Raw genomic sequence first — 23,001 nt, 5'->3', positions numbered from 1 at the left:
ATTGTGTGTAAATAAACCCAACTCACCTGTGACAGATTTAGGTTTCACCTTCCATGATCTGTGACTGACACATGAGCAGCAGGGATTTGAATATGTGGGATATTTTGTAAAGGTATATTCTGCAATTTTTTTTATTTTATTTATTTGGGTTATTGATCAAAAAATGTGTTTATACATTTTCTTTCATATCCTTGTGTGATGTTCTGTACATTGTGGCTTGGAAACGTTATGCGGAATCATTTTCAAAGCCACGTTGCCTTTTATTTCGAAATAAAAAAAAAAGATCAAAAAGGTATCGTTATTTAAGTCTTTCGCTCGACAGGACTTTATTACAAAGTGTTGTCTGTGTGTGAGAATATAAAAGTTGTCTTACCCACTTGTTGACTACCTAGTGCCCTCCCCTCCCCCACAAATCTATCTATCTATCTATCTATCTATCTATCTATCTATCTATCTATCTATCTATCTATCTATCTATCTATCTATCTATCTATCTATCTATCTATCTATCTATCTGCATATTTGTAGGCGGAGCCTATTTCCAGGCTGCATAATGATGTTACCAATGTCTGATTTGAAGTGATATCTTTTCCAAGGCATGAGTGTGATTGTACACTTTTTGCTCAGTCGTTAAAGCAAATAAAAAATTATGTGAAGTCTATAAAGTATATAAACGGCACCTTAAATTGCATACTAACTTCAGTGACCTTCGATAGAGGGTCGTTACCTTCTGTAAATTATTCCATGGAAAAGAAAAGTATTTTTTTTTTTAATACACATTTTATTGGAGTACAGTTTGGGTACTTGGCATTGATTTGTAATACAGTTGTAATCTATTTTCTGTGCAAATAGCAGGAGAAGTGGCTCTGGAACCACAGCAGACAGCATATGAGTGGGCACAGGACAAAAAAAACAAAACGAAAAAACAACCAAAGAGACACGTGACAGGATTCAGTGTGTTCATGTTTGGCAAAGAGGAGCGTCAGTCATGCCTCGCGATGGGCATTTGCGTTTTAGCGAAATCGGATCAACGTAGTTTGCTAATCTGTCGATTTCAATTCGCTGCTAGCTGCTGCCTCTTATACAAAACAATAGCAAAAATAATTACAAATCAAGCGTTTAACAATCAGTACATAGCATGGCATTCATAACAGGATGTAAACAGTGGCTTATTAATCCTATTTTATTTAACCGCGTAAGCGCAACACTGCATTAGCTAGAGTATAAAGAGGCAATACGTGGTTCTGATCGCTTAAACAAAATGCTTAAGGTCACGATTCCTGCCCTGTACATGACAGGAGACCGTAGTGTGTGTATATATATGTTCGTGTGTGTATGTGCAAGTAAGTACAGCATGTGTGGTTGTATATCCAGGTCAATGTTTTCGCTGGAGCGCAGAGGAGAAAAGTAAACTAGAGAGCAGGAAAGGTTAGTGTTTTGTGTTTCTCAGTTTGGAAGTGCTAATCAGATCGTATTGTAGATGTATCGCTTCTGTGTAGAAATGAAATCTCGAAAGGAAACACGGCCCATTCGTGAAAGTCGGATTTTCGGAGTGTGATTTTGTAGACTGAACTCGGAGGTGAACTTACTGTATGCGTCCACGTTTAAGCCGTTTACCTCACATCCTGTTTAGCATGCACAGCCAATAACAGCGAAAATAGAAGCTTGTTTATCCCTTCTGGCTTGTAGATACTCATGCAAATTGTGTCACCAGAGATGACCGTTATATCAGCAACTGAGCGAATACAATGAAGGCAAGCGATGTTTTTTTTTTTAACACACTTATTTCTAAAAAAAAAAAAAAAACAATTCTCAGCGCTCCGGCTGTTCAAGTGTTCGACATGGTCCACAGTTTCGGCGAGGGTTTGATAAACGTCACACGAGTAGCTAATAAACGCGTCAGCGGATGAAACGAGGTTAAATTGGAATACTTGTAATAATGCTATTAATACAGGTACGATATCGAGCGATATATTATTGTTTTTTTTTAAGCGTTGATGAACTGAGAGCGAGATCTCTCTCTCTTTTTCAGGATTACGAATACACAAAGCCGCATTAGCACGAAGCAGCTCGGTTTGATCTGCTGTTTTAGCGTCTGATACCTTTCGAATATGAAATGTGTTCATGTAAGGAAGAAAAAGGCCTTTCATGCTGGCGGACTGTTGTTTTTTTTCTCAATGCAACATTGCGATACACAAATTTTGACAGCAGATTAAACGCCTAGTTCCGATCGATAAATCGTGTGAATCAGGTAAATGATTTAGATGTTTCCATTGTATGTTCCTAGACGTAGCTTTCGCCCGGATGTGATGTCGTCAGCGTAGCCCAGGCGGCGCATGGCGTACAGTTTATAATGCCTTATTGCTTGTGTTTGATCGAGGTTTTCGGCTGGCACAGATGTTTTTGCACCAATCCTTAACCGAATTAGCGTCTGACTAAAATCAACAGTACTTCCGGCTCCTCCTCAGGATCGACACGTAGAACTAACAAGTTAAAGCTACAGACCGCATACACATCCAGATCGCTGGCGTCTCTAATTCTCTTGACCCGAATACATTTTTTTTAAAATAGATGATCTTTATAGCAAGGATTCAAGTCTTGTGGTTTGATATAGACAAGCAATAAGTGTGTGTGTGTGTGTGTGTGTGTGTGTGTGTGTGTGTGTGTGTAAAATGCAAAGGCTGGTGAGAATGACTCGAAGCCCACACGCACGCAAGCACCCTCGCACGCACTGCTCTGCAAGCTGCTAACACAGCGCTAACGCAACTCTATAAATCTGTACAATAATCTTTAAATATGATATTTACAGAAATAAACAGCAGGGTTTTTTTTTTTCTCACACTTCCACCGGAAAAAAAATAAAACCAAAAATATAAAATGAAAATCGAACAAACCAAAAATAAAATCGAGGTCAGTCTCGTTCTCTTTTCTGATGAGCGAGAAAGCTAAAGGGCAGCAAGCGCATTGCGACGGCTATGTGTCAGCTCGACTCCCTCCGCATGCGACGAGCAGCTTCTCCTTCACCGCTCGCTGTAAAAAAAATATTCACATTCCAGGATTTGTGGCTTCCACTTTTTTTTTTTTTCCTTTTCTAGCACGATTTACTGACCTATAAAGTATGACGTTAGTGAAAAAGAAAAAAAATTGGAAAAAAAAAACCTGTTAGTCCTTATCAAGAGCTGCACAGACACCATTTTTAAGCACCGATGATCAATCATTTAAAAAAAAAATCAAAATGAAATTAAAAAATAACATCAAAGAGGAGCTCGGATCATGTCGTGGTTTGGTCGTATTCTATCGACCGTGATGGAAGGATGAGCTCGGAGCTCTGCTACTAACAGCTGAGGTGTGAGTGGTTGGACCTCGTCTTTTGTCCTTCCAAACCGTAGGTTAATATCATGACGAAAATGTTTGATGAGTGAAAACTCCTGCAGCTTTGCGTTCTGGAGTTTAATTGGAGTCACTTGATCTCCATCCTATAGATGCTCAGAACCATCCACAGGTCCAGATTTCCTTACTTATAACCAGGGTTGCAAAGGGGGTGGAAAAGTTCTGGAGAATTTGTATGAGAAAGTTTTTTTGGGAAATATTTCAAGTTGGAAATTTACCAGGAATTTATGGGGATAAATTTGTAAATTTTGGGAAATTTATATAAACTTCATCATATAAAAACAAACATTTAGTTTAGTCTTAACTTGACGTGTGCAAACTAATACCGATTTTTTTTCCAATTAAATTTTTAGACCTTTTAATTTGCATAATTTAGTCGCACAATATATTACACACAGCACAAGGAAGTTTTAATAATAATAATTACATATTTATATAAATCGCATGAATATTCGCCAAGACGGATATATTTTTTTTTATATTTTGTGTGTGCAGGATTTAAAACAATGATGTGATGGAGGAATGTGCAGTGCATGTAGGGGGCGTGGCCTCAGTATGCCTGCAGTAAGGGTGCTGTGTGCATGTGATTGTTGAATGTGCAGGTAGAAATTGCATTAAATCTGGTTGTTTAAACCGAAATTATCCTGCTTTCAATTGCATTCAAACTTCCTGTGATTGGCTAAACCGAAATTGTGTAGATTCCCATTTTATTCCCTCTAATTCCTGTGAAAAGATTTTAGAAATTTCCTGGAATTTTGCAACCCTACATATAACATCACAATGATTTCCTTTCCATAAATAAAAGCATGAATAGGGTGTGATGGTGGCTCAGAGAGGCGGCTGGTTTTCATGTTTCACGTCACACTTGTTTTCCCCTCTATCCTGACAGGATTCACGTTTTCTCTGCAATCTGTCTGTGGTCCGTTTTGGAATTTTGCGGTGACGTTAATTGATTACAATTATTCAACAATTAAATGCAATTAAACACAAATTGAATTTTTTTTGCTATTTGGACTGATTTTTGCTGAATTTCTGATGTCCGTGGTGTTGATGCATACGATAAAAATAACGTGGTAGCTCAGTTGTTCATGTATTTGGAATCGGAAGGTCACAAGTTCAGATCCCAGCACCGCAAAGCTGCCACTGTTGGGCCCTTGAGCAAGACCCTTAACCCTCAACTCTTTGGCTGTAAATCGTTATGGATAATCTTGCTTGATTTCATTCATGATTTGGGTTGTGAATGCATTCATCTGGTATTGGAGCTTGGTGTAAGAATCTCTGGTGGCCTTGAATTGTAGCACAGGTATCAATCTACAAATTTAAATTTGCCTCCACCTGTAAATGTTGTACATTGAGTTTACATTTATGGCACTTGGCAGATGAATAAATCCAGAGCAGAGAGGGCCTTGCTCAAGGGGATCAGCATCTTGGTGTGGCTGAGATTTGAACTCATGACCTTGTGATTCATAATCCAATGTCTTATTCTCTAAGCTACCACCTCCCAAACAGTTTTTTTTCCTGCTGACTAGATTTCAGGAAAAAGTTCAAATTCATATATAGGTGCTGCAGGTAAAGCCCGGTTGCCTGGTTCTACACATAGCAGAAACCCCCCCTTTAAATCGGAAAACTGTCTCCATATCCAGTTATTTTCAGCAAAACCTGATCAATCTGCTCTTTCTCATGAAGTCTTGGAAACCGAATTTTGACACACACTCACAGCCATTACGGTGTAAATGCTTCCATCAGACCGATCTGATCAGGAGGGGGAAAAAAAAGGAGGGATGTAAACCAGCTAAATGCATTTACATGACTGTGGAAGCTGTTGGCAGAACATGTAATGCAGCTCAAGTTCTGTTTAACCTTCGACCGTATTGTTAGTAATTTATTTATTTTTTTACAAATGAAATGGGTTTGAGAGGTCAATAGAATGAACCCACAGTAAAATCAGCAAACTGCCCCAAGTGGGTACCTGCAGCTGGGAAAGGAAAACTCCTGCATGTCTTCTACCAAACCTCCAGACTTAGCAATGAATAAATGCATAAACGTTGCTAAGATGAAAACGTAGCTTGTGCATTTTAAGAATTTTTTTTTTAAATGCTTTTAAGTTCAGGAGTCCTGAAAGCTTTGAAGTTTCCATCTGGAACCTGGTGTGTTTTTTCTGAGCTACACTGATTATATTGGTAAAAACATAAGCACGGATTATTCCTTTTATAATTATGTTTTACTCATTACTTAACTATTTATTGACTACCTTAACAACTGCTCTGAGACAGTTCTGTAGGCTACAAGTGATTTTTTTAAGTAAACCTGATTCCCCGTGGAGCATTTTCCCTGCTCTAACCCGCGCGACGATTCAGCTAGCCGGCTAATTAACATCCCGTCCTGGGTGTTAGAGCAGGGATGACACTAACATATGCAGGATCAAGAATACTGCAGAGTCAGGGATGGAAAAATGAGTTGTATGCCGGGGAAAAAATTAAGAAAATATATCTATGGTGTGGTAATAATGCAGCTACAATAGATGTACTACATAGAGATGAGGTTGAAACATGCTGGAGTTTTCCTTCAGGTTCCTGTAGTAATTCCCCAGCAGCCAATCCCTTTTCTGGAGATCCACTTTCCAGCTTCAGCGTAATAGAATAATCAGCCAGTGCCTTCAGGACGGTGTGATTCACACTGCAGTGGAACGAAACTCTACAGGAAAGTAGATCTCCAGCCAAAGGGTTTGGTTGATTTTTTAAATACAACGCCCTTTCTTTATTTTCTCTCCTCCGTTTTACTGGCCGAGGAAGTCGATGCTGGCCTTGACCGTGCGATTGGTGGCCACGTCGATGGCCATCGCTCGGATCTCGGTGTCGCCGAACTGCATGAGCGTCTGGATCTCGCGGCGTACCCCCGCTGCCGGACTCTCGGTGCCGCTGAGGTCGAGGCGCAGAGTGCCGCACTTGCGCACACCAGCGTCGGAGATGAAGCCTACGCGCTCGCGCTCGGTGCAGTACACGTGGATGACGATGACCTGCTGCGACGGCTTGGCCGGCGTGTAACTTCGCTTCACCGTTTCGCCCAGCGCCACCGACTGGTCGGCCGATATAAACGTGTCAAACACATCGGTGCACCAACGTGTGCCATCGCGTACCAGGAGCTTCTCGGGTGGGTGCTTTCCCTCCACGAAGCGGTTCAGCACACCCACGCCGTATGTAAGTGGCGAGCGGCGAACTCTGATCACGCCCGGGTCCAGACCGAACAGCACGGCTCCCTTCAGGATGGTCAGCCCCACGTCATATGGGATAATGACTCGGCTTTGCCCCTGCAGCATGTCCTGCACCGCCTTCTGGAGGAGCGGTGACTCGGCAAAACCGCCCACTAAGAACAGGAACTTGATGTCCGTCACTTCGGGTCTATCAAACAGCTCCTCTGTCGGGAGGAAAAATCATATACCACATTTTTTCTCAGGTAAAACTAACAAAATCCTTCATTCCTTCACTTCCACAAGTTTTATTTATGCTTGTTTTTAGCATTTTACCACATTAGCATTCAGTCTCTGTTAGATTAAAGATTATCGTTATCATGTGTGGTGATTTTTTATTTTATTTCATGTAACCCTTTTGTTTAATCTAACGCAGGGTCGAATACATTCCTCCCAAGATGGCGAATGGCATTATCACGATTTGAACCTGTTCTCAGCTTGATCTTGGGTTACAGAAGATTCTTTGCTTGATACAAGAAAAAGGGTCTATAACACAAACACTTACTGAGGTGCTGGATGATGTGGTCAATGGTGGGCTTGAAAAGAGAGTTCATGGCATCTGGGCTCATCCTCAGCATGCCCTGAGATGACCACTTGACAAAATCCACACTGCACACAGAGACAGGATTACAAAAAAAAAAAAAAAAGATAGACTTTATCACTGATATCAATAATCATTATCAAGCTCACACAACACTGAATAGAAACTAAAGGAATAATAATAATGAGAATAATATTATTCCCATCATTCAGTCAAGATACTGATCTGACTTCATTTACATTTCTGGGTAATGGATTTGCATGAAACTTAGAAATTAAACTTTATACTTATTGATAGGGTTGGGAATTAACGGAAACATATGGGAATTAAGCGGAATAAAGTGTAAATTTACGAAAATTGCACGTTAGCCAATAACAGGGACATTTCTTGAATCCTGCACACAAAATAACGTCAAAAATATCATCCGTCTTGGCGAGTATTCGCTTGACATAAATATTATATGCATTTTCCTTCTATCCTTGTGCTGTGTGTAAGATACTGTGCAACAAAATTATACTTACAATTAAATCAAAGTCTGTATTAGTTTGCATGAATGTCCGCTTATGACCAATTGATACAGTTTATATTCATTTTTCACAATTTTTGAATTCATTTCCATTAATTCTGACAAGGTAAGTTTTCAACTTGGAATATTTCTAAAACCCCTCAGAACCCCTGAAGTTCTTATAGATTATCCCGCTGTAGATAATTTACCAGAAATTTCCTGCCCCTTTGCAACCCTATGTATTGAACTGCCTGCTGGTTTTTTTTTTTTGGAGTTAAAGAACAACATAGCATAAAAAGCTCAGTCAGGTTTTTTTTTTTTTCCCAATTCTATAATTTGGACATGCTAATTTCTCGTGTTCTGTACATTTTCCTTTTACTCCTCCAGAGGTCAACTTTAAATAAAATTACAGGATTCTTTAACCCAAAGCCATCAGCCCTAAAGCACCTGCACTAGAGGATTAAAACAAAAGTGCAAAAACCTGTCAAGTAAAACACTTAACTGGGCAATACAGTGATGGAATTGGCATAGATTATGCTCTCTTTAAAAGGATAAACAGAGCTGCTTTAGACACAGCAGGCCGTGACATCGCTGACCCAATCTATAATGGTGAGGCACTTGACAAACCATGAGTCAGCAAGTGAGAACATCTGCGTTTACACACTTCATGCAAACCATCTGTAAATAAGCAATTCTGGAAGTGTGACTGAGAGTGGACACTGAGTCCGACCACTGTGGCCGGGATCAAGAAATAATTTCCTTGTGTAATCCATTATCACGATAAAAATGTTTTTCCTTTATTTATCATTGAAATATTATTGGAAATCTAATGACTAAGTTACTGTGTTGGGAGATATTTGTCCATCTATCCATACATTATATTTCTATAGCCTACACTGATGTCTAGACGCATTGCTTCCACACACACACAACATGTTTGACCTCCTTGCAATGGCGGGTCATGTATTTCACACCTAGGCCTTCAGTGATGTCCTTCCTGAGTCAATCCACCTCTTAATACCATCATTATGACGCCACGGCTCTGGAAACCATCAATGTTACAGGGAAACGCAGTATAACAGAGCGCCGCATCATGAACAGGAATCTCACAGTGAGAGTGAATGCATTACTAAAGCAAGAAACCCAATGAACACAATTCAACGAGTCTCCTTTCACTGTAGCCACAACTGCATCTCCCGTATACACCATCTTTAGCAGAAGCATCGATATTAATTATAAAATGACCCTGGGTTTTCCCTGAATTTTTTTCATAGAGTGTTATGGTTTTTCCTTGGTATTTGTACTTAAGGCAAATTGTGTGTTTTTTAATGCAAATTCTATGGGAAATAAAACAGCAAAGTATAAATGGAAAAAGCTGAACAACGATTTTAAACAGTTTTGTCCAGCTTTTCTTGAAAAATTGTCCTGTCAATGTCCTTGGAAGTGTAACTGTGGCCAAATCAATTTCTTCTCCTTAGTCATTCGCTGTTGAATGAAAAAAAAAAACAGCCACACGAAAATATTTGAGCTTGTGCAGTTTGCAGCGGATGCGGGTTGCGAGTTGACTAGCGCACTCCCTGACATTTTGAACACAGGACGTGAAGATCACGACGTGTAATGATTGCTGAGAGAGGGGGACTCGGAGGGGTTAAATCGTAAAGCAAAAGCTTCAAGCAACCTAGAGTTTTTGGTAAAAAAAAAAATCTTCAGTGCCCAGTATGTTGGGCTTAAGACATTAAATAAAAACTCAAAACCAAAATGTATACTTGATGGCGGTGCTGCTAAAGAGACGCTATGAAATTATGGGAATGGAATTTTCTAAATTCGTGGAAAAAGATATATATATATAAAAAATAAAGTAAGTCAGTGAGTCTAATAGAGCTTAAGGCAGCCGAAAAAGCCTTGCTGGCCTTGATGGCCTTCCACTGCCTCCTTCACACCTGTACTGAATACTGCACATTCGAATCGCCTTGTACAGGTGTTAACACAAAGACCGAACGTCACTGAAGTCACCTGACCGCATGACTCCGCACACTCACTTGCTCTTGCGCAGCGCATGCTCCACGCTGTGGCCGCGAAATTTCTTGTAGTAGTCGATGAAGGAGAAGGGCAGGTTGATGTTGAGGGGGTTCGAGCGGTCGGGTGCTGCAGCTCTCTTACGTGACTCGAAAGCTATCATCAGGTCCACCCACGCAGCAGGTCTCTTTATCTTAAACTGATCGATAAAGTCCTGACCAAAGATCTTGCAGAGCAGCTTCTCAAATTCATAGTCGACGCCAATCGACCCATATGGACCCCCTGCAGAGACAGGGAGAGAGAGAGTGATCAATACTAATCATCTTACATGGTTAGTGAGTCAAGGCTTCTTTCATACCACAAAGTAACAACGGAGAGTTGATGGTGAAAATGGCAATCATAGTATATACAGTTCTGGAATAATAATAATAATAATAATAATAATAATAATAATAATAAAAAACGAATTAAAATCTCTTTGTGGCTAATTACACAGGTTACAATTAATCTCATAGTAAAAACATTAAAAAACTTCTATCTGAAGTTAATTTATTCTGAAATAATAACATTTGTGGTATTTTTTGAGGACTATGTCTACGCAAATCCGTATAAATTTGAAAATGGGGTTTTCCATTTAAATACACTCTGCGTCCACACGTTCGTTTCCGGTCGTTTCCTAAATGTTGCTCATCCACACCAAAACGCCTGAAACGGTTTGGCCCACGTCATTTACGCCTGTCGTTCATTTACTCTCCGCCTCTTTTTGAAATGTCGCGGCAATGACTGAAATACGTGCCGTTTTCGAAAGGCTGCTAAATCGCCGTTTTTAAAACGTAGCTACTTTGGCTTCGTTTTCGATGCCAAACTTTATATAAAAACAGTTTAAACCCGTGCTTGTCTATTAATAACCAACAGTTAATACTGTATAAGTATTTACATTTGTGTGAATGGATGATGAATAACTTTAATTTTAAATTGTACATTTACGATTGACATCATTTTATTCAGCGTCCTGTTTTTAGCATTCTCTGGTCATATTTTCTAATGCGAAATAAACACGACTCACCCGAGGCCTTATAAAGCTCCTTCAGGTGACCTTCAGGCATGCGGATTTGATGCACAGTCAGGTCCACGGTCCCTCCTCCACAATCCACCACCACGTATCGGTCACCTGGGAACAGGAAATGGAGGTCGTGAGAGGTCATTATAAATGCATCGATAATTGACCTCAATCATTTAGAAACGGAACACCAGCATTCCATCAGATGTTCAGCTAGTCCAGGATGAAAACACTTTTTCAGTGTTTCAAACCTTGCAAATTTAAATGCTAGTAATCTAAAAATAAAGGATGTGAAACTGCCCAAAAATTGTACAAATGGTTAAATGTCCTACTTCAGCACTTCTCAGTCCCAGAGCTGCAAGATTTGGGCTGTTAAGAAAGAAGGCCCTCCTCCAACATTCTAGTGCAGTTGTTCATTGGTGGACGTGGTGTATCTATCTGTGTAGCTATCCCTCCATCCATTAACCTGTATACCTGTCCATCTATCTATTTGTCCTTCTCTATTCCAGGACTGCTTCTAGACCCACACTTTTATATTATCCGTCCCTGCATTTCCATATTTTTAACCTTTTAATTTATACAAATCCTGTTAGCAATATTTAAAAATGCACTATATTTCCAAAAGTATTGGGTCACCTGACGTTTCTGCTTTATGTTGTTCTTTTTCAAACTGTTACCACAAAACTGGAGGCACTCAATTGTACAGGACGTCTTCAGATACGCTGTAATAAAATTTAGCATTCACTTGAACTTGGAAACCCAAACCCTGTGCACAAAGTGAGCTCCTTGAAGATCTGGTTTACATGCTTTGAAGAGGAAGATCTTAAATGGTCTGCTATAGAGCTCTGATCTCATCCCTACTTAACACCTTTGGGATGAATTGAAATGCTGACTGCACCCCAGGTCTCCTCACCTACATCAGTACCTGCCTTTCATAATACCCTTGTGGCTGATGAACACAAATATCCATAAGCACACTCCAAAATCTAGTGGAACATCTTCCCAGAAGAGTGGAGGGAATTAGAAAAGAAAATTGCGACTAAATGTGGGATGCGATTCTCAAAAAACACATACCGTACTTATGAACAGGTGACCCAATACTTTTGGCAATATTGTGTATTTAATTAATACACGATAAATACATTGCTGGTTTAGCTTTAAGCCCTGAGGGATGTATTCTGTTCGCTGCCATCAGGTCAGTATGCAGAAAAATGTTATTTTGTTCATCACACAGTCTTTTCATGCATTCAGAGGCTGGAGACCCACATTAAAACAGTGATATTATCAGCTTACACTTCAGGTGAGAAGTTTTTTTATATGTACAAAGAGTCTAGTTTTACACTACATCTTGAACTAGTGTATAGGATTAGGTTAGGCCTTAGGCAATTGTCTGCTTTTCCTATAGCTAGTGCTGGTGGTGCTCTCCTCCATTTATTTCAAGTTATCCATACATCTATCCATCCATCCATTCTACAACATACCAATCCTTTCATTTACTAGACTCAGGGCTCCGTTTTCACTAGAAAGTAAGATATTTCCTGCCTTTTAACCAGGTGTTTATTGAATCTATAAAATCCAATGATTGGTGCAGGTTCTAATGGCAGCTTGATGTTATTCATGATTCCTGGTCTTCAACATGAGGATGTGTTTTGGTTTTGAGAGCTCTGGAGTTAAATTAGCCACCTCCATTGTAAAAAAAATTTTTAATAAAAAAAGGGAATGTTTTTTTGGAAGAATGGTGTTTGTTCCAGCAGTATAGTTATAGAGACGTGTAGAATCTATGGTAAGGCACTAATACTGTTCTCATAGGTCATGGTGGTGCAACACCTTACTAACACCACTATATACATCGATCAGGCATAACATTAAGACATTAGAACATTATGAGCGAACACTGATGATCTCTTCATCATGGCACCTGTTAGTGAGTGGATACATTTATTAGGCAGCAAGTGAACGTTTTGTCCTCCAAGTTGATGTTAGAAGCAAAAAAAAAATGGGCAACTGATTTGAGCGAATTTGACAAATTGTGACGTCTAGACGTCTGGGTCAGAGCATCTCCAAAACTGCAGCTCTTGTGGGATGTTCCTGGTCTGCAGTGGTCAGTGTCTATCAAAAGGGCTCCAAGGAAGGAACAGTGGAGAACCGGCGACAGGGTCGTGGGTGGCTGAGGCTCGTTGATAAATGTGGGGAGCGAAGGCTGGTCCGTGTGGTCCGATCCGACAGACCTCTTTATTGCTTAAAATCCTGAAAAAGTGAATGCTGTTAATGCTCTACGGGTCGGGACTGTTTTGGCAGCAAAATGTTAATCCTTTTGTCTTTCTGACCTCCCATTTAATTACCTACCTGTTCATAAAGGGTATTAAATCCAAACCAATCATTTGCCAGGAACACAATGAAAAAATGTATACGGATACAGGTCAAGACGTTCGTGTTGTTAATATTCACAATCAAAATCAGAATGGAGGAAATGTGATCTCTATTACTTTGACCTTGAGGGGTTAGTTTGATTTTTTCCCCCTAAAACTAGCCTGGAGTTTTCATGCACAGCAGTCTCTAGATTTGTTGACATACAACAAAAGAATCAGCACATGCCTTAGCGAGATCAGGTGACAGGACGAGTGTCTTTACTCAAAAAAAACCCAAAAAAACAAAAGAAAAAAAAACAACAACAAACCTGGTGAGCGAAAAAAAAAAAAAAAGCATCTCAAAATGTACACACCAGGTTACACTCCTGTGAGAAGAGGAAGAGGAATCTGCAGCTACAGCATTATCAGAGGCACTAAAACTGAACAGTTGAAGATGAGAAAATGATAATCTGGTCTTTTCTGTTGTCGAACTCTCTAGTTTTGGTGCGTAAACGTCATGCACGATACGGCCAATTAATATTCATGTCAGAATGGAGGGGATGCGTCATGCTGGCGTCGAAATCCAACAATGAACCGTGAATGAAAAGTTGGACGGATAATAAAGAATAAAAAGGGCGTGTGAGTGAATCTGTGTGTGATGAGATTAGCATTCACAGCAAGCGTAGATCAAACCAAAAGAAAGAGCGAGGGATCGAGAGAAAAGGGAGAAAACTCTACCTTCACTGAGTTCGGACCAGAGCTCTCCTACGACATTTTCCACCAGAAAGGTGCGACTCTGCCGGTTGCGACGCACGTGTTCCTTGGCTGGTTATTGACAGAGAGAGAGAGAGAGAGAGAGAGAGAGAGAGAGAGAGAGAGAGAGAGAGAGAGAGAGAGAGAGGGGGAGTGTGTGTGAGGAAGTGAAAAAAAGTGCTTGTGAAGCTGTTTGTGAATTGTGTGACATTAGAGCAGCAGTGCAACAGGATGACAGAGAAACAGCAGAAGCATCTAGACTACTGGAATTGTCTTTCTGAAAATGTTGAATTCACTGCCTACACGTGAAAACTTATAATCTTATTTCTAGCCATAAAAGTCTCATCGATCTTATTTTTAGAATCAAATACTGTACGCAGATTGTGTGAGATTATTATAAGTGTTTGTTTTAAGAGTATTTATCTTTTTTGTATTATTTATTTAAGCTTAAAGATCATTATTTTACCTGCGAATTGCGCTCAATTACCATGAGACATCATTTGAGGCCTTGTAACTATTAAGAATTAATTTTAGCTGTAATGACGAACGGTTTTAAGATTACAGAGTAAAAAAAAAAAAGATGCATATTATTTATTCCAAATGCTTGTTTTATGTCAACACCATCACATTCATTTACAACCTAATAACAAATGATACTCAGAAAGTTTTAAAAAGTCACTAAACTTTGTTTTTTTTTTTTTACTTTGTTCTTTATACAAAGTACTAATGGCTTTTTACTAAATTGTTCCATAGTTTGATTTCACGTTTTTCATTAAGTTGAAGTATTTTGAGAAGCGGCCAGTAACGATTGTGTTTTGTGTTTGCGCTGTAAATACTCTGTGTTACCAGACCGTCTTCGTTCGAATAAACGATCGACAATATGCTTGTACGCGTGATAGATTTTAATGGTAATCTTGTTTTTGGTTTAAATGATTTGTCTCATTTTAAAACAGAATATATACTGATGACGATTCTTTAAATCGTTTAGTAGCTCTTACACAAATTATGAAGAGAGTACTGTTTAGAAAAAAATAATTAACAAGATCATTTTAAGTTGATTAGACTAAATTGCTGTCTTTTTTTAATGCTTATTTCAAGGCATTTTGTTCTTTTGGTTCTTTTAAAGCCTAGATATGTTTTCTGATGTCAAGAAATCTTACCAAGTGCATTTATCCTATTGAAATTCACATCAAATTTGATTTAAGTTTGTAAACATGAAAAGAAATACAATATAAAGATAAAAATAAAAGAGTAAAGTAACATAAAGATAAATAAAATTAAGTATAAAAGTATATTCAAATATAATCTTACAGCACTGGCAGATCATTTGACTTGTTTCTAGTCTCCTTAAATCGTGTTTATTTCTTATATATATATATATATATATATATATATATATACAGTGAGGAAAATAAGTATTTGAACACCCTGCTATTTTGCAAGTTCTCCCACTTAGAAATCATGGAGGGGTCTGAAATTGTCATCGTAGGTGCATGTCCACTGTGAGAGACATAATCTAAACAAAAAAATCCAGAAATCACAATATATGATTTTTAAACTATTTATTTGTATGATACAGCAATATTCCTCACTGTATATAAATGTATATATATATATATATATATATATATATATATATATATATATATATATATATATATATATATATATATATATATATATATATACATTGAGGAAAATAAGTATTTGAACACCCTGCTATTTTGCAAGTTTCACTTGATTTTGGCATGTTTTGGTGGAGATTCGAGGTCAGCGTTCCAATTCGTCTCAATAGGGTTGAGAGCTCTATAGCAGGCCAGATGTTCAAGGTCTTCCACTCCAAACATTGTAAAGTATATCTTCATGAAGCTGGCTTTGTGAACAGGAGCAATGTCATGCTAGAACAGGTTTGGGTCTCTAAATTCAAGTTAAGGGAATATTTAATCCATTTTATACAGTTGTGTGCCTCCATTTGTAATAACTGTCTGGGAATGAATCCAGTGATTAGAACACCAAGTATCCGGCGCATAGTCATTTCATTTCTCTCAAAATATTTTATCAGTATGGACACAATAGAAGATAAATATCACTGCTTTTATATCACTGTAAATAAAAATGTTGTTTTGACCATAATTACAGTCAGTAAATACTGATTTCTTTAATACAAAATATGTTTTTTCTGTACTTTTAAACCATATTTTGTACTTTGTACGTTTAACACCATATACATTTTTCTGTACTTTAATTCTTAAATTCTTCTGTATTTTAAAACAGAAATTCTTCTGTACCCGATCCCATAGACCCGGGCGCACATATATTTAACAAAGATGTGCAATAACAGCATTTTTAAACTGTGCAATATTACCTTATACCTTACCTTATTATCTCAAAACTCTTCAAATTAACCGTTAAAAAACTTTTAAAATCATTAGACGTAAACAAAACGGAGTTAAAGTTTTAAAGGCAAAGAGTTTAATCTAAACCCCTCTTTCTTACTCTTTCGATCTCTATTCTGAGGTTTGGGCTAAATATCCATCTCTCCAGTCGATGAGCTCATCTCTTTCTCTTCCTTTCGCGTGACACAGCGTTTCTGTGGGGCAGTAAAAACCCCTGGAGCTGCTGATATCATCAGCTTTCCGATATCAAACCTGACACCAGCACCTACATGGCAGTTTTACTAATTTACCGTCTGCGCTACAGGGAGAAAGAGTTCAACATATACATCCATCAGCATTATGTATCATCAGAAGGAGGTTTTAGTATTCACACTAGAAAACCTTGTTTTAGAGATCACATTTTTTGGTAAAAAGAATAAACGATGTAAATAATAATAATTATTTACTTGATACACAAATCGTATTGTGGAGGGAAAATTCAACCAAATACATCGTACTGTATACAATTGTGTGTCTCCAACTTGCAGGAAATATCCACATATAGGAGGAGTCACGTGTCCTAATACGTTTGTCCATATATTACTCGCTTTTTTGCTTTCATTTCCGATACAAACATTTATTGAGGTTGTCTGGGAGCAAACTTCTTTACAGTCAAAGTTGTTGAAAGAACTACGGCAAGTTATACGAAACGTTTTAAAGTTCTTTTCTCCCTTGTTCTTTCCTTCCTTTCATTCTTCCTTCTGTTCTTTTTTCCATCCATAGAAGATTATCGAAAAACAAAAATTGTCTCGAAAAAGAATGCAAACAATTACCTACGGATTTCTGAGTCGGATTGAACTCTTTTAGACAAAAAAGAATTCTAGCTTCTAGCTTCTCCCACTAGGGGGCGCCACAGCGGATCATCCCCCCCCTCACCACATCCATAAACCTCCTTTTCCTCCTTCCTGGTGGCTCCATCCTCAGCATTCTCCTACTGACATACCCCGTGTCCCTCCTCTCTACATGTCCAAACCATCTCAATCTCGCCTCCCTCACCCAAAACGTCCTACATGCGCTGTCCCTCTAATAAACTAATTTCTAATCCTGTCCATCCTCGTCACTCCCAATGAAAACCTCAACATCTTCAGCTCTGCTACCTCCAGCTCCACCTCCTGTCTTTTACTCAAAATTCTGACGAAGCACTTGAGCCTAAATAAAGTGGTCTTTGTGTATTTGTGTGATATATAACTAAATATATAAAAACTGAATATTAAAGTCATGTGACTTGGTAGCATCTATTGGTCTGCCCTGTAACTTTCTGATTAAACTTCATTAAAAAAGATAAAAATCTGATATATATCATATATGATTCTTATTCATCTCATTGATGGTCATATGATGTGTGTGGTTGTGTGTGTGTGTGTGTGTGTGTGAGAGAGAGAGAGAGAGAGAGAGAGAGAGGAAGAAGGTGGTACCAACCATGCGCCATTCCCGCCCCCACATTCTCAGGTGGGTTGTAGCCATTGATGGACGTCTTTTCGCTGAGGTCGACCATCTGATGTACGCGGAGCTTCCGGCAGTAGATGGAGGCGGCTTCGGGTTCCAGTGCGACGAGGAGCTGTTCAGGGTTTTCCCGGGAGGCCAAACCTGCCTAATCACACCCACAGCACAGACTCGGGTCACGGCACCAGACACGGCACCTTACTATCAGGATCTTACAGGATGTCAACTTATTTCACTTTATACAATATCACACACTCTTTCTTTCTTTCTTTCTTTCTTTCTTTCTTTCTTTCTTTCTATCTATCTATCTATCTATCTATCTATCTATCTATCTATCTATCTATCTATCTATCTATCTATCTATCTATCTATCTATCTATCTATCTATCTATTTATCATCTTCCATCCTTTATTCTTTCTTCCCCTCCTTCCATCCTTTTTCTTTCTTCCCTTCCTTCTGTCCTTTATTCGTTTTTCCCTTCTTTTTTTCTTTCTTTCTTTCTTTCTCTTTCCTTTCTTCATTCTTTATTCCCTTCCCTTCTTTGTTCTTTAATTCTTTATTACTTTCCTTCCTTCCTTCTGTCCCTTCTTCCTTTCTTTCTTCTGTCCTTTATTCTTTCGTCCCTTTCTTCCTTCAGTCCTTCATTCTTTCTTCCCTTCCTTCATTCATTTTCCCTTCTTTCTTTCTTTCTTTCTTTCTTTCTTTCTTTCTTTCTTTCTTTCTTTCTTTCTTTCTTTCTTTCTTTCTTTCTTTCTTTCTTTCTTTCTTTCTTTCTTTCTTTCTTTCTATTTCCTTTCTTCATTCTTTATTCCCTTCCCTTCTTTGTTCTTTAATACTTTCTTACTTTCCTTTCTTCCTTCTGTCCTTCCTTCCTTTCTTTCTTCCGTCCTTTATTCTTTCTTCCCTTTCTTCCTTCCATCATTCTTTCTTCCCTTCCTTCATTCCTTTTTCCCTTCTTTCTTTCTTTCTTTCTTTCTTTCTTTCTTTCTTCGTTTTTTAATTCTTTCTTTCTTTCTTTCTTTCTTTTCCCGCAGATATTAGTCTCCGGATGTGATGCTGTGTGGATGGAAGATTATCGTAAAAGAAATTCGATGAAAGTATTTGAGGTTAATAAAGTCAGCTTTGTGTATTGTGAGTGATGAATAGGATTAATTTTAGCACTCGCAGCAGTATTACGGTTAAATATAAAAGTCATTTGTAACAGACTGTAGCATCTACTGCTCTGCCCTCATTATGTTGGGTGTTAAAAATAGAAGTAAAATCTGGGTTTGTATGCCGCATGCTCTCACCTCCATAATTCATTTTTCTATACAGTTTGTGGAACATCAAGCCGTAGTGTTGTTTATTACTGACCTCCAGAATGAGCTGCTTTTACATTTCACACAGTTCCAACTTCCTGTATCTCTCTTTCTCTCTATCTGTAATTATCTCTCCTAAATTAGTTCTTTGTTTTCTTACTGCAAAATCCTCCACACACACACACACACACACACACACACACACACACACACACACACACCCTCCCTCTGTACAAGTATCTAGAACAGAGCCACACCTTACACCCCCATACACACAACATGATCTTGTATTCCATCCATCCTTCCTTTCTTTCATCCATCCATCCTCTGTCCCTCCCACTCATCCATCCTCTTTCAGTCCATCATTTTCACATGTTTATCCTTTCTTCTTCCTCCTTCCTCCATCTTTTCCCCCTATTTCATCCATACCCCTCTGTCAGGTTAATTCTTATGCACCCACTCATCTGTCCTTCTTTTGTCCTCTCTTTCGTGTCTTGTCTCCCTTCCTTCTTCCTATCTTCATTTTTTCTGTCCTTCCTTCCTTAATTTTCTTTCTTTCTTTCTTTCTTTCTTTCTTTCTTTCTTTCTTTCTTTCTTTCTTTCTTTCTTTCTTTCTTTCTTTCTTTCTTTCTTTCTTTCTTTTTCCTTCCTGCCTTCCTTCATTCTTTCTCTTTCCTTCCTTAATTATTTTGTTCTTTTTTCATCCTTCTTACAATCTTTCTTTCTTTTCTGTCCTTCCTTCCTTCATTCTTTCTTTTTCCTTCCATCCTTCATTATTTCTTTCTTTCTTTTTCCACCCTTCCTTCCTTCCCTCCTTTCTTCATTTTTTCTCTTCCATTCTTCATTCTTTCTTTCTTTTTTAAATTCCTTCCTTTCTTCATTCTTTTTTTCTTTTTCCGTTCTTACTTCCTTTCTTGTTTAATAGAGTGTCTTAAAAGGGTGAGATCACTGATCACTGTCTGGTAAAAACCTTTTCCCATTCTTCTCTTTTTTTTCTTTCCCCTTCTTGTATCGCTCTCATTTTTTTGGCTTCCTGATTCTTCTTCCTTCTTTCTTTCTTCCTTTTCTTGCTCTCTTATCTTCTTAAACTCTGGTGATAAAAAATGCAGCTTTACTTCTTTCTCTTTCTCTCTGGTGCTTTAAGGGTGGGGAGTCTAATGCTTTTTCATGCATTCTGAGGTATTCACACTGGTAAAAAGGAGGAAAAATAATATTTGAATGTATGACGGAGTATTTTGTGCTAAATACACTCCTTCAGCGTTCCGAAAGTATTTTTGAAGTATGGTTCTTAAATTTTGTCATTAAGGGCACGCTCAGCTCTATATCCAGACGAAAACCCGGTTTAAGATAAGATCTGTACCTTATATGCAGCCTCTCTCATGAACTGCTTTGCCGGCATTTTCCAGATGGCTGGAACGGTGATGACCCATCTGACGTCCACGTTATCAAACTCCGCCCCCGCCTGGTCACTCAGCTCCTGCAGCCAATCAGAACACAGTGTAAGATAAACAACTACAAAATAATAATAATGAAAAAAACAGCACAAAGATCTCCAGTACGATGCTGTTTACTTTAAGAGCCTGCTCCTTGAAGAAGGCGAGAGCGTAGGCAAATATATCCAAAGCCTTCACTTTCTTCCCATTTGCCGCGTGGAGGTCTGTGTCGATCGACAGATTCTGGGGGGAGGAAAAAAAAAACAGTAAACACACAGAAACAATAAAACGATAAATTAATGCTGTTTTATGTTGTATATACACCTTATGGGTAAAAACTTGTGAACGAATATCAATAAGATATTTTTTTTAAAATCCCATTCCACATGTATGCTGTCAAAATAACCTCCACACCTCTGGGAAGATGTTCCACTAGAATTTAGAGTGTGCTTGTGGAGATTAGTGGAGATTCTCCATGAGCTCGCTTTGCACAGGGATACAATGCGCACACACTATACAGTGGAAAGAACGGCATATGGCTAGAAATTGTACCAATACAGTAATCCCCCGCTTTACCGCGGTTGGAATCTGGCGCCCCCCCTGGTTTATCGCGGAATTGCATTCGCCAGATAACTACCGTATTGTCCGGACTATAAGCCACTACTTTTTTCCCACGCTTTAAACCCCGCGGCTTAAACAACGAAGCGGCTAATTTATGGATTATTCCTGGGTTTTTCCCGGTTTCACAAACTTCAAGCCAAAAAACTGGGCCCCGTAACATAAGACCAATTAAATTGCTGAACGGGTTCAGGTGAACCAATGAAATTGTTTATACCAAATCAGGTGCCCTCCCACTGAATCGGGCCGCACCACATCATAAATATGGATGCGGTTCCTCTGACGTTTGACCTGCCGCTCACTCGGACTGTCTACAGGAAATGCAAATCATTTGTCACGCTAAAAACAACCGGGCATGAAAACACACTTCACCTGTGTTCTGAGCTGCACGGCATCGGGAGAAAAGATTCACCGATGGTGATTTTAAACGCACGACGATGCCAAAAGAAAAACTCTTTAGAGAGAAATTGTTGTGAAAGGAAGGAGGAAGACAGTGAACAATGACTTTCTTGGTAGGCTACTGTTTAGATACAAGCCGTGTAACAGACACTGTCTTTCATTAAAGCCTGTGAAAAGGTAATTAGTTTCAGTGTAGACACCTGCGGCTTATACACAGGTGCGGCTTATTTATGTTTAAAATAAAAATCTTTGTCAAATTCAGTGGGTGTGGCTTATTTTTGGGTGCCCTTAATAGTCCGGAAATTACGGTAATTAGTTTGGCTGATTTTTCCCGATCTCTCAAGGATAGCATGATGGACCACAAAACGTATATGGAATTGTTTTAATAAAGTTTTATGTTGAAAAAAATGAAATTTATTAATAAAAATATAATTATTCATTATAAAATGAAGAAAAATGTAAATACAGTACAGTACTGTATACATAAAATACTGTACAATACATGTACTCACTATAAATGTGATACGGTGCACTGTATTTCTACGAATTTACACAAAATTTAACTCGCTATATTCTCGCAAATGTTTTCTGTGTGTGTTTAAAGTGTGTGGGAGGATGATTTTGGCTTCAACAATGAAAAAAAAAAGCATTTTTGTGGTCGTGTCAGTTTATCACGATAAACGGGGGATTACTGTACTTTTGTTCATGTAGTGTATGTTTTTTGTTAAGAATTTCTACAATATTAGTTATTAGTGCATTTTCATTAAACTGTATACACAATTCTGACAATGTAATACATTTCTAGAAAGGCTTAAATACATGTCAGTGTTTCTAAATAGATAGATAGATATTTGGATGGATGGATGGATAGATAGATACATAAATAGATCAATGCATAATACACATACACAGCAACAGGTAGTGTCCCTATCCTACGATGGAGATGGGTTCCGATGACCCCATCATAACTTGAAAATATCGTCTAAACATGGTCTTTTCTACCCAGAAGTCTTAGTGATCAGTCTGGGGTAGTACACTGTTATTTATTATTAATTCAACAAATTACAGTACTGTACAGTATATATGAACGTAAAATATTATAACACTATGGTCGTTTTGCAATCGTCATCATAAGATAGAAAAATTGTAAGTCCAACCATCGTAACTCGGGGACCATATGTAGTAGCCACTGTGCAACTAAATATGTAAATATATATTCACTATGTAATGTATATATGTCAATTTATGCACAGGAAATTAAATATAAAGGCTATGGCAGTGAAAAATGTGCAATTTGTTAAAAAAAATAAGCACAACAATTTATGAAAGTTCGTGTAATTTCATTTCGGGTGCAAATGATGTGCACATTTATACTTTAGGCTTCAGTTGCCAGATTGTTTTTCCCCATTACCCAACCTGATTAATATCAATCATCTCACTTCAAAGTTACATCATCTCTAAGACATCAGCACCAAAATAAAATAAAGCAATTTTCATTCATAATGTCTAAGATT

General features: G+C 38.3%; 1 protein-coding gene across 4 annotated transcripts in view; it reads right to left on the bottom strand.

Moving 5' to 3' along the window:
* Positions 1 to 760: 760 nt before the first annotated feature.
* The window catches only part of hspa12a (heat shock protein 12A), a 54,952-nt gene continuing 32,711 nt past the window's right edge, over positions 761 to 23,001 (bottom strand). For 2 of the 4 annotated variants that reach the window (XM_083544660.1, XM_083544661.1), the window contains 8 exons: positions 20,609 to 20,713; positions 20,398 to 20,514; positions 17,715 to 17,886; positions 13,846 to 13,932; positions 10,766 to 10,870; positions 9,723 to 9,981; positions 7,143 to 7,246; positions 761 to 6,804 (listed from right to left, as the gene is read on the bottom strand). In XM_083544660.1, the coding sequence (XP_083400786.1) occupies positions 6,167 to 6,804; positions 7,143 to 7,246; positions 9,723 to 9,981; positions 10,766 to 10,870; positions 13,846 to 13,932; positions 17,715 to 17,886; positions 20,398 to 20,514; positions 20,609 to 20,713 (1,587 nt within the window). In that variant the 3' untranslated portion in view covers positions 761 to 6,166. The remainder of the gene's footprint in view (positions 6,805 to 7,142; positions 7,247 to 9,722; positions 9,982 to 10,765; positions 10,871 to 13,845; positions 13,933 to 17,714; positions 17,887 to 20,397; positions 20,515 to 20,608; positions 20,714 to 23,001) is intronic. The other 2 variants (XM_083544662.1, XM_083544663.1) reach the window with 1 other exon arrangement.

The sequence above is a fragment of the Silurus aristotelis genome (assembly GCF_946808225.1).
Source record: "Silurus aristotelis genome assembly, chromosome: 6".
In the NCBI taxonomy this organism is placed as follows: domain Eukaryota; kingdom Metazoa; phylum Chordata; class Actinopteri; order Siluriformes; family Siluridae; genus Silurus; species Silurus aristotelis.
The sequence above is the reverse complement of the archived record's forward strand: the minus strand, read 5'-3'. Positions and strand labels throughout refer to the sequence as shown.